General features: G+C 38.1%; 1 protein-coding gene across 3 annotated transcripts in view; it reads left to right on the forward strand.

The window, feature by feature from the left end:
- The first annotated feature begins 2,731 nt into the window (after nt 1–2,731).
- Nucleotides 2,732–12,487, forward strand: part of usp53.S (ubiquitin specific peptidase 53 S homeolog) — a 39,675-nt gene continuing 29,919 nt past the window's right edge. The window contains exon 1 of one of the 3 annotated variants that reach the window (XM_041579649.1): nt 2,732–3,615. In XM_041579649.1, coding sequence (XP_041435583.1) covers nt 3,469–3,615 — 147 coding nt within the window. In that variant the 5' untranslated portion in view covers nt 2,732–3,468. The remainder of the gene's footprint in view (nt 3,616–12,487) is intronic. The other 2 variants (XM_018243371.2, XM_018243372.2) reach the window with 2 other exon arrangements.

Genomic DNA, 12,487 nt, shown 5'->3' on the forward strand with positions numbered 1-12,487 from the left:
TGTATTATTCATTATTACCAGATGAGATAATCTTTCCTAATGCGTTCCCGAACTGCCTGAAACTAAAATCTCTACCCACTGGAATTTCACACCTTACCCAGTGCTATCGTTGGTCATTTCCTTAGTGCATAGCTTTAATTCAGGCTTCAAACTCCTCCACCTTTTTTCAGTCCACTGTTCTCCATAAAAAAAGGTATTGCCATTTAAATTCAGTCTAGTCACATTTCATCTCACCAGGTCATCTCACCAGTGATATCAGTTATATAATAATATTCTGTACATGTAATTAATTCCAGCTCTCCCATTGTTTTTTTGACAAGTTCCATGCATTTGCAGGTGAATTTGTGAGCAAGTCAAAAAGGCCAACATTGGTGCATCTCCACAGGTTACTGGATGGGAGGATTTGACTGGTCCTGCCCAGTCCCCAAAGGAAGCCACTGGGCCAGAAACATCAGAGGCGGGGGAGGTGAGACGATTGCAAAGAACAGGGAGGGCGGGAGTAAGATTTATAATTACAGTTTGACAAATCTCTCTGTAACAGTGGGATCTCCTTAAAAGGTATACTATATGCCCCCCAACTCCTCTTCTAATCCCACAGCCCTGTCTACACTGGTAAATCACAAATGGATCTATAGGGTTTCTGTCAGCCTCTGCTTCGGGGGGACAGGCCCATTTTAGTAACCTTGGTCTCTGGCAAAATGTGCCCCTATGCATAAATTCTTTTACCTCCTTTTACAATTTAAGGGGAGATGCTTTATCATTGATTTATCATTTGCCCCCCCCCAAACGATGTAAATTTGTTGATTTTGCAGTACCTGAAATGACAGACCATGTGGGGGTCTTCCTTTTGGGGCCCCTATATGCCACGTGCTTGGGTACAACTATTATACTACTATATTGGGCATCAAACTGTTCAGAGGACCCTATGCTTTCATATTTGGGGTGATTTCTCTTGATACCTAAAAGAATGTGGGTAATAAGATGCTGTAGGGTAGAAATTTTGAGGTGATTTTTGGAAATGTCACCAAAATCACCAAATTTAGGAATGGTTTATGGCTTGGTACTTTCGAGTACAAAGACATGCATACTCAATTTAGATTCGTGGGAATGTGTACTTTCCGAAAATATATGTTTTTCTGGGGTGAACTTACTTTTTTCTACTTTTGCCCCCCCCCCCCCAAAACTATGTAAATATGTTGATTTTGCTGTACCTGAAATGACAGACCATATGGGGGTCTTCCTTTTGGGGCCCCTATTTGCCACTTGCTTGGGTACACCTATATATATTGGGCATCAAACTGTTCACAGGACAACAGGCTTTTGTATTTGAGGTGATTTATCTTGATACTTAATAGTATGCGGGACATGCTGCTGCAAGCTGCAAGTTTTAAGGTGATTTTTGGAAATGTCACCAAAATTGCCAAATTTAGGAAAGGTTTGCAGCTTGGTGCTTTGGAGTAGAAAGATATGCATACCCAATTTGGATTCAGGGGAATGTGTACTTTCCGAATATATATGGTTTTCTGGGGTAAACATACTTTTTCTGCCTTTGCCCCCCCCAAACAATGTAAATGTGTTGATTTTGTTGAAATGACAGACCATATGGGGTGTCTTCATTTTGGGGCCCCTATATGCCACGTGCTTGGGTACACCTATACATATTGGGCATCAAACTGTTAAAAGGGACCCCAGGCTTTCATATTTGGGGTGATTTATATTGATACATAATAGTATGTTGGAAATACAATGTTGCAGGTTGGAAGTTTTGAGGTGATTTTAGAAAATTACCAAATTTAGGAAAGGTTTGCGGCTTAGTGCTTTGGAGTAGAAAGACATGCATACCCAATTTGGATTCGGGGGAATGGGTACTTACAGAAAATATATGGTTTTCTGGGGTGAACATACTTTTTTTAACTTTGCCCCCCCAACTATGTAAATGTGTTAATTTTGCAGTATCTGGAATTACAGAACTGATAGCTCAAATGAAGTGTCTACATTTTAGCGCCCCTATATACCACATGCTTAGGTAAACCTATACATATTGGGCATCAAACTGTTCAGTGGACCCCAGGCTTTCATACTTGTGGTGTTTTAGATTGATACCTAATGATATGTGGGAGATATGATACTGTAGAGTGAAAGCTTTGAGGTCATTTTTCAAAAAATTCACCAATTTCTATAAAACATTATAACTTTAGGAAACAATTGCAACTTGGTAGTTTGGAGTTCCAAGATATATTTACCCTTTTTTGATTCACCAGAATCTGTTCTTTCTAATAATGAGTAGTTTTCTAGGGTAAACCTACTTTTAGCGGAATGTTTGGCCTTGAAATCAGAAGTATGCCGTTTGGGGAGCGGTGCTTTGGAATTTGGTAGTGTACTGCTTGTAGATTTTGATCTATGCAAGTGAGAAATCTCCATAAAACTATATATATTTGGTATTGCCGCGTTCAGGAGACATAGACCTGTCCAAATCGGCTGTGTTCTAGAACATAAAATAAATGATGTTTCTGGTACATGTGATTGTTCTTTGTGAAACATGATTTTTTTATTTCATTAGACACTTAGAAGCCTATATTTTTTTACAGAAGTAGAATTACAACAAAATTCTTGCATATTTTGAAAGTCCAGGTTGTCCTGAAAAAAACGATATATTGTTTTCCTGGGTAAACTAAAAGACCGCCCCAGGAAAGGCCCTTAAAGTGAAAGAGTGCAAAATATTTAAAAACTGCTTGGCAGTAGATGCTCGCATCTAGGGCAAAACGGCTAGCAGGGAAAGGGTTAAATTGGCATCTCAATTTGGCTGGAAAAACGCCAACCTGGCAACTCTGCCGGTTTGTCAACAAGGTAAGCTCAAGCCACGCCCACCTCACCTTCAGCTCAAGCTTGTACTCCTACCAACGCATAATGCGCTTATTGGTGGGAAGAAAGTTACCCTCCCCTGGACGTCACGCACAGGTAAACTTCCGGCACAGCAACTTTTACTATGTACCTGACTGGAAGCGTTTAATGCTACAAACATATCTGTCCGAGAGCAGGTAACTGTGACAGAAGGGTCAAGAATCACACGCCCTTCCACTTAATCGTTCGCTATGATTACACACGCAACTGGAAAGTACGCGCAGTTCAACGTTGCGCGTGCACGCTTGCGTTACCTCCCAGCTTAGCACGAAACCACGCCCCGTCCCTCCTCTCCCAGACGTCCTATTCCTCTTCTCTTCTTGCTGCCCAGAACGCTTACAACTGATACGGTGCGACCGGGAATCTACCACAGAGAGGGGGGGGACGCGAAAAGCCGCAGTTTTTTTTTTTTGGATCGTAAGGGAGCTGCAGATAGAGAAGCGAAGATGGGTCCTCCACGAGTGTGCGGAGTGTGATTATTGTTTCCTGTCTACCTGTTGTGCCTTTTTGTTTCGGCACCACGGAGCAGTTGCCGGAGACCGGCTAGGATTACAGCCCTGGGCGAGCATGGCCTGGGTGAAGCTTTTTCGACGTCAGGCAGGAGGGAACCTGGGAAAAGTGTATCAGCCTGGCAGCGTCCTCTCTCTGGCACCTACCAAGGGCCTCTTCAATGAGCCCGGACAGAACAGCTGCTTCCTGAACAGCGCCGTGCAGGTAAGTGGCACCTACATTGCACCACAGCTTTCTGCAACCTGCGCAGTTCTTCTGGGGATGCAATTTCTACCCCCCCCCCCTTCTCAATGAGAGTTTTAGTGCATCAACAGCTGGACAGAGTGTTCTAAAGCGTGGTCCAAGTCTAAATTCCTGTTTCATGTATCATCCCTTTGGCTGTATATGAATCTTATATGTGTCAGCACCTTTTTAAGCTTTGTGGTACAGTAATATAAAAAGAACTTAGATTAATAGGACATGTGCTGTTTTATTCTGACAATTTAATTTGTTTATATACACTCACAAGGCAACCCTACCGCACATGCAATGTCCATGCTCCACAGGAGACATTGACATTCAACAAATGCCTTTAGGGTAGAGGCACACCATGGGGATATTAGTCGCCCAGAGACAAATCACCTCTTCGGGCGACTAATCTCCCGCAGTGCCTTCCCACTGACTAGAATCTACGTCGCCGGCAGGATGGCACACGGAACGCTTCGTTTTCCAAAAATTCTGCGGCAAGGGTTTTCGGGGAGATTAGTCGCCCAAAGAAGAGGCAATTTGTTGCCGGGTGACTAAATCTCCCTGAATCTTCCTGTGTGTCTCTGCCCTTTAAGGAGAACTAAAGCTTAACTAAAGAAGTAGGTAGAAATGTTGTACATTATGTTTTGTGCTTCTGTACCAGCCCAAGGCAACCACAACCCTTTAGCAGTGAAGATCTGTGACTCCAAAGATGCCCCAGTAGCTCCCCATGTTCTTTTCTGCTGATTCACTGCACATGCTCTGTGCTGCTGTCACTTACTGAGCTTAGGGACCCACTCACAATATACAGTACGCATGGAATAGAAATGTCACAATATAAGGCTGATGAGTAATTAATACAGATAATTACTACATGGCAGCAGAGAATCCAGTGCAATTAACATCAGAATTTAATAATCAACCCTTTAGCATCAGCTTATATTACAAACAAAACTCATTTTCTGCTTGATAATTTGTGACGACCCGTAAGCTTAGCTTCTCAACAGCTGCTCAGAGCCCACTGAGCATGTGAGTGTCACGGATAGTTTTCCTATAGAGATGCTGAAATTTTAGGCTGGTGCAAGAAGTTCATTATAAAATATGGCATTTTTAGACACATTCATTTTTAGGGTTTAGTTGTCCTTTAACGGGGTTGTTCACTTCAAAACACTTTTTTTTCAGTTTAGCTGTTTTCAGATTATTCACTATAAACAGACTTTTTACAGTTGCTTTACTTTCATCTTTTATTTTTTACAATTTACCCAAAATGAAAGCTTAAAGTTGAATGTACCTGTCTCTAGTGTCTCAGTCGGACAACTCCGTAATCCAGGAACATCTCAACTGTTACAGTTTGTTACATTTAGTTGATACATTTCTCAACAGTATTTGTATAATATTAGCAATTATTGTATCAATTCTAACAGCTGCCTTTAATGAAACCCTGGGCTACTGCTCAGGGACATAGATAACAAAAGTATCAACTAAATATATCATTTTAGATCAGTTAGAGACGGCACCCCCCCAGAGCTGCTTTACAAGGTGAGAATTGAAACTTTGAAGTTCAATATTAGAAAAATGGTCACAAATAAAAATAGAAAGTAATAGGAAAATGTATTTATTTCTGGTGAATAGTCTGAAACCAACTGAACTGACAAAAAGTGTTTAAAGGTGAACAACCCCTTCTGTGTGCCTAAGAGTGTGTACATTTTGTCAAATTGTTGATTTGTTTCAACCTAGTTCTGTCAGGCAATCCTACTCATCAGTCCCAGAGAAAAGTACCATTTCAGTATTAACTATATGGATACTGGAAATCATATCTACTGAATATGCTACTCTGGGTGGTCATATAGTGATGAATTTGGGATGTTATCAATGGTCCTACTGGTCAAGGTTTCATTCACGCTGCTGCAACTCTTCCTGTCCTTAACAAACTAGATCTTTTTACCATTATTCCCTTATCCAAAACACAGCATTGTCATTTGCTGTTACTAAGTAACTGCTGGTAACTAAGCTAGTATAACTAAGCTAGTATAAATCATTAAAAAATAATATTTTTTTAATATATGTCTTTTTAGTAGTCTTGAGACAGAGTTCTCCAGTTTATGGAAGGGCTATGTTTCTAGAAACCCAAAGTTCCAAGCTTTCCAAATAACAGATCCTAGACTTGTATTTTGAACAGAGCCGCCAGATTGTCATAGGCATGAATGGAACAGACGGTTACTGGTCTAGCCAACTCAAATTTACTGTACGTAAGAAAGAAAATTGGCTTCGGTTATCAGGCTTTAGTGCACGGTGGAGTTTCCCACTTGTTTAGAAAACTACACCTGTACTGAATACTAATTAAAAGTAACAAGAACTGAGAATAAATAAATAAACTGTGAAATATCTTTATAAACTTGCTCAGTGATATAATTTGTGTCACTTATCTTTGCAAAATTTTCCCTCTGTATTAAATAATAAGGATATAAGAAAGTTACTGCAAAGTTCCACAGCCTGATAGAGAAGCATTTGGCTTGGGTTTATGCTTTCATATGATTGTAAACATTCTGGTGACTTCTGGCCATCTCCCATAGACTCCATTTTATCCAAATGATCAAATTTTTTTTCTTTGTAGTAATAAAACAGTAGCTTGTACTTGATCCTAACTGAGATATATTTAATCGTTATTAGAAGCAGAAATAGCCTATTGGGGTTATTTAATGTTAAGATTTTCTACTAGACTTAAGGTATGAAAATCCAAATTACAGAAAGATCCACTATTGGGAAAACCCCAGGTCCCGAGCATTCTGGATAAAAGGTTTGGACATAGTTTGGACTCCTTATTTCAGTTGAAGTTGTCAGATCACAGTAATTAAGATCTTGTTATGAAATTTACCATATGCTCCTATATAGTTCTTGCAGTTCAGTCAATTTCCTGTTAAAATTTGGTGTGCTATGTGGGTCGCAAGAGTTTATTGTTCAATTTTAAGCTGGGTCAACAGCTAACAGATAACCGTTTGTTATTTGGCAAACTGGACAGCAGAGGCTTGAAGTTCTCTGAAGAAGTTAAAAAAATCAGCAGTTTGGTTATCAGATCTGTTTGACGCACAGTTTTCTGTTAAGGTGACCACATGCTTTTCGATATTGTTGGGCATTTTAAGCAGTTTAGACCAGATTTGCGTTATGTCTGTCTTCCATTGGTCTATGGAAATGTTGGAAAACCTGTTTTAAATTAACTGTGCTTCAGTTTTGGGTGCAGGATGTTTACCAGCTCATAACTATGTAATCGTAAACTTTGCATATCATGGAGGAAGGAGCATGTGAATATTGTGGAAAGTGTTTTAGTGTTCAATTCATTTTAAGCTAATATATGTAAGGTTCATCTTATCAATGACATATCACCTCGGCCAGTGTTTGTGGTCATTAGCCCAGCTGTCAACCTGGTTACCATTAGTGATTTGAATTTTGGTCCACGAGACAGGATCAATATGTTTCATGACAAGTTTCACACTGTATATTTGCGTGGCCAAATCAGGCCCTGTTCTGTGGTTGAATTGCTGGATCTGCCTGTATTTTTATAGTACCGCTATAAAAAGTGTATTTAAGCAAATAATTTACCACATCAAATTGGTCACTATGCAGATGAGCTGCAAGACACTGTGACATATATTTGGTAATTGTTAATATGCAAGAAAGAGTGGCCATTGTTTAGAGTTGCCATGTAATAATCCTTTCACCATTTCAAGTATCATGGATTGTAAAATCTTTGGCACTGGTTATAAGAACCATAGTGGCAGCACCATAGATTCAATATTTCTGATTGGCTTTTTCATATATACTACAGGAATAGGACCTGTAGGACCAGCATGCTTGGGGCCTGGGTTTTTCAGAATAATGGATCGCAAATCAATGCTGACTGATTTTTAATCTGCCCTAATAATAATGTATTTATTATACAGTGTTCTGATGTTTAAGTGACAAAACTATTGGACAGGACCCTCTTTTGATGTTTGATGTAAAGACCTGTGGAATATGTTGGCGATTATACAGGTATGGGATCCTTTATCTGGACACCCATTATCCTGAAAGATCCGAATTATTGAAAGGCCATCTCCTATAGACTTTTATCAAATTTTTTCAAAATGATTTCCTTGTCTTTGTAATAATAAAACAGTACTTGATCCTAACTGAGATATAATTACTCTGTATTGGATGCAAAACAATCCTATTGGGTTCATTTAATAATTTTTAGTAGACTTAAAGAATAGAGATGCAAATTACAGAAAAAACCCTTATCCGGAAAGCTCAAAAGCATTTTGGATAACTGGTTCCATACCTGTATAATAAATACATTATTATTATGGGAGATTAAAAATCAGTCAGCATTGATTGTGCTGAAAGCAAACTTCTTTACAATATACTTTTTTTTATGTGATGTATAAGTTCTGAGAATGGAATTAGACCTAATTTTTTTTCTTTCTTTTTTAATTTTTAGACTGTCAGTTGTTAAAGTTATAGTGCGAGAAGTAATACAGATAACTGTAAGCATTTGAAATCACCTGCGTGCTGGCACATGCCAGGTTCTCTTTGCCTGGAAATGTGCACAAATCTATAGCCTGACAAGCTATGGCAACAGATAAAACCCATGTGCCCTTAACCTCTAATGTATAAATAATTATGAAAAGATGAAAATGCACGTTAAAGGGGTGGTTCACCTTTAAGTTTGTTATAGATTTAAATTTAAGTAACTTTTCAATTGGTCTTTTTATTTTTTAAATTATTTTCCTTCTTCTTCTGGCTCTGTCCAGATTTCAAATAGGGGTCACTGTCCACATCATTATTGCTAATTTTTATTACTCCATTTTCTTTTCGGGTCCTCTCATATTTTAGTTTTTTTTTTTTTTTTTTTTTTAAATGCATGGTTGCTAGGGTATTTTGGACCTTAGCAACAAGATTGCTGATGTTGCAAACAGGAGAGCTGCTGAATAAAAAGCTAAATAACTCAAAACCACAAATGATTTAAAACCAATTGCATTGTCTCAGATTATCACTCTTGACATCAACAAGCTGCTGTGTAGCCATGAGGGCAGATAAACTCTGTATCAGGGGTGCCCAAAAGGTAGATCGCGATCTACCAGTAGACCTTTAGGGTAGGGACACACTGGACGATTTGTCGCCAACGTTTTTAAAAAGCAAATCGCGGCGACATATCGCTCGTTTTGTCTCTGAACAAAAACAAATGAAAGACGCCAGCTCCTGTGCCCACAGCGCATTTGTGAATCGCCTGTAGCTCCAAAACGCACTGAGACCCTTTTCCGAGCGATTTATCAGAAATAGCATGTACTTAGAAAAGCACTGAAATCTCCTAGACACGCACACACATACAGATAAGTAGCAGCAATTGTATTCAAATTACAATGCGAACGCAAGCACGTAAAGACGCCAGGTTACAGCGGGAAGCACAAACCGTTTCCGGTTTGGGTGGAGCACGTACCGCACAGAGTAATGGGATACAAATCGCTCTGTGCCAATAGTCGCTGTGAATCGTCTGTTCAAAAAAGACGATCGTCTTGTCGCTGCGATTTACTTTTTTAAAACGTTGGCGACAAAACGTCCAGTGTGTCCTTACCCTTAGCTGGTGATCAGTAGATCTCAAGACACAGCTTGACACAGCTCAATGAACAGCTTGACTAAATTATCCTTTTTCATTTTTTTCATTTAGATATTTATTCTGTTAAGGTTACATAAGAAATAGAGGTTTAGTAAATATAGCAATATACATTTTCTAATAAATCAATATTTAAGTAATATTTTTTATGGAATGCTAACAATGCTTTTATGGATGTAGGTCATAATGGGACAACATCACAAAAAGTACATCTCAAATCTTATCTATTATCTGCTGTGTGTCCTGTGATTGAATGGCTGCCCCCATGGCTACACATCAGCTTGTTAATATAAACTATAGTTGTGTTTCTGAACCAAACACACCAGTTTTACCAGAGCAGGACAAAAGTACAGTATATTGTCATTCCTTTAAAACACTTTAATTTTTTTTGTGTTACTGTTCCTTTAAGCTTTATGGGCCTGAATAACAAATGAATCTATAATATCTGAAGTTTGTTTGGAGCTGTGAATGGTCAGAATGACTTTGAAAAAGCAGTTGCAAAACTTGCTTCTAGACAAATATATATATATATATATATATATATATATAGAAACACCGGGAGGCACATTTATCAAAGGTCGAATTTCGAATTCATGTGAGTTTGTAAAAACTCCCATAAATTCGAAGTTCAACCAGTTTAAGAAAAAGAAGCGATTTGTCGCTGGGCGACTAAACGTCAGAAATAGCAGCGTGTGTCTCTGCCCTAAAATAACCAATATTATTGGCTGTTTTTCTGTTCCAAATCCCTATGTGAATGAAGAGATGTGTTCTTAGAAATCGTACTGCTACAAAGTTTCCATTGTCATGATTCTGCTTATTTATTTGTCAAACTGCAAAAACATATCCTTAATCTCATTATATTATTATCCTGTAATTATATAGAATCCAGTTTGTTTACCTCTTTACAAAGGTTTTCCATCCGTCACATCTGTTTGTGCCTCAGTAAAGCTCACCGTGTAAAGGAGGCCATAGACGTAACAATTACAACCTTTCCTGGAAAAGATCTTTCCAGGAAAGGTTGTCAGTCTCATTACACACGTGTAGAGCTGAATCGTCCGATATACAGGTAGAAACAATAGAATTCTACCTGTATCTGATGATTCAGCACTAACAGTGGCCGATGTTCAGGTGCCTTCAAAGGTGCCCAATCTCAATTTTCTGGCAAGCCCGATCGACGAGCCAAATCTTCTGCTCATATCGGTCCTCTCATTTCCCATCATACACACACTAGAATATCATAAGAAAATTAGTTTCATACCATATTATCGGTGTGTCGATGGCCAACTTAAGGACTATCACATTCCCCCACTCTCTGGGAACAATTTTGTCATCAGCCAGTTAACCTGTCTGTATATTTCTGGAGTGTCGGAGGGAACAGGAATGCATGGAGGAAATCCGCGCAGAAATGAGAAAACATACAAACACCTTGCATAAAATTCCCAGTTCAGAGATGAATTCATGTTCCCAGTGCTCACTTATTTCTGGCCTCTAAATTAAAATATAAAAGGCAAATCTATGAATATAACTTTTGTATATTTTTTTTTTAATTAGAAAATGTACTCGTTTTTTTTCCTAATAAAACCTTATATTTGCGTCTAAACAATTCCAGGACCACTGGTACAAACACAGGTATGGAAGCCCCATGAGTGTGATGTAGGGTTTTTACCTTTAATTTGGATTGATGCACTTTTAAGTTTACTGAAAACATTTAAACATTAATAGACAAAATATGTTTGCAAGCAATTGTGCAGCTTAGTTATTTAATAAAATGTACTGTTTTATTAAAAAGAAAAAGGAAATCATTTTACTGAAGATTTCACTATTTGGTAAAAAGTGAATCCATGAGAAATATTTTCTGCATAATCGTTTTCCAGATTAAAGATCAAATACTTGTATTCAGTCTTTATTTTGGAAGAGCAGGCGTTTCAGTAACCATAGCTTGGTACATATTATATTGCAGACTTATGGCATCTACATAACTACATGAATACATTTGTGTATTTATTGTTATTTTTTAAGTGGTTGTAGAGATATGTTGGTATATTTGTTCTTTAGTCCCATTCCAAGTAATGTACAGGTTTAGGAACTTTTATCCAGAAAACATGGGGCATGGGTTTTTTCATCATTTTAACCACCATTAGTTAACCATCTATGGTACTAACTTTTAGTATGATGTAGAGTATGATGTTTTTTAATTATTTAGTTTTTTGTGCAGCAGCTCTTCAGTTTGGAATTTCAGCAGCTATCTGGTTGCTAGGGTATTGTTTACCTTAGGTACCGGGAAGTAGTGTGAGCGAGAGACTGGAAGATAAAATGTAGAGGGTCTGAATAGAAAGATAAGTTACAAAAATAAATAATATATAAATATTATAATTGTAGCCTCACAAAACGGTAGCAGAGACTAACTTGCTTAAAATGTCCAATTGATAGGCGAAGGCCTCCTAAACCTGTATGTTATATAATTCGTTCCAACTACGGTTTGCTGCTATTAATTTTTAATTATTTATTTGCTTTTGCTTTCTATATTATCTTGATATTAAAATTTGGGAGGAAAATACTAACTTTTATAGAATAGATGAATGCACACCTAAACAAAACTACAGTTCCATATTCACTGAGATCTCCATTTATTTGTTAACAAATTATTAAAGGGGAACTCCAGCTTCCAAACCAAAATTTTATAAAGAGGCCCACATAAAACAGAAACCCCTGATATAACCATCACAGTTACCCGTTTCTTCAAAAAGTATGAATAAATGCAATTTTCTATGCTAAAATCCAGTTGTTTAACAGTTCTTCTCTGTCTGCATCATTTGAAATCCTGGCAGGGAAGGAGGGACTAAACACTGATGTTAAAAAATCGTAACAACTTCTCCACAGCTTACAGACAGCATGCAGGAACTACATAACCCACAATGCATTGCTCTGTGATGTTCCATTCCTTATTGAATTCACGTGTGCAGGGAATTGTGGGGTTTGGAGGATGCAGGCTGAGGACAGATTGCTGCTGATACAAAGTAACAGTAGTCAGCCAGCTCAGCAAAGTAGTCAGACAGATCAGCAGGGGACCAGGTTTAGGGGATTGTTCCAAACCATTAAAAATCATGAAAAGTCTGCATATTTTTAAATTGATGTACATGGCAAAGATGCTTGAAATTATGTTTACTTTTCAAAAGGCTTAACTTAAGTATGTTTGTGGAGTTC

This window comes from Xenopus laevis, chromosome 1S (genome assembly GCF_017654675.1).
Source record: "Xenopus laevis strain J_2021 chromosome 1S, Xenopus_laevis_v10.1, whole genome shotgun sequence".
NCBI lineage: Eukaryota > Metazoa > Chordata > Amphibia > Anura > Pipidae > Xenopus > Xenopus laevis.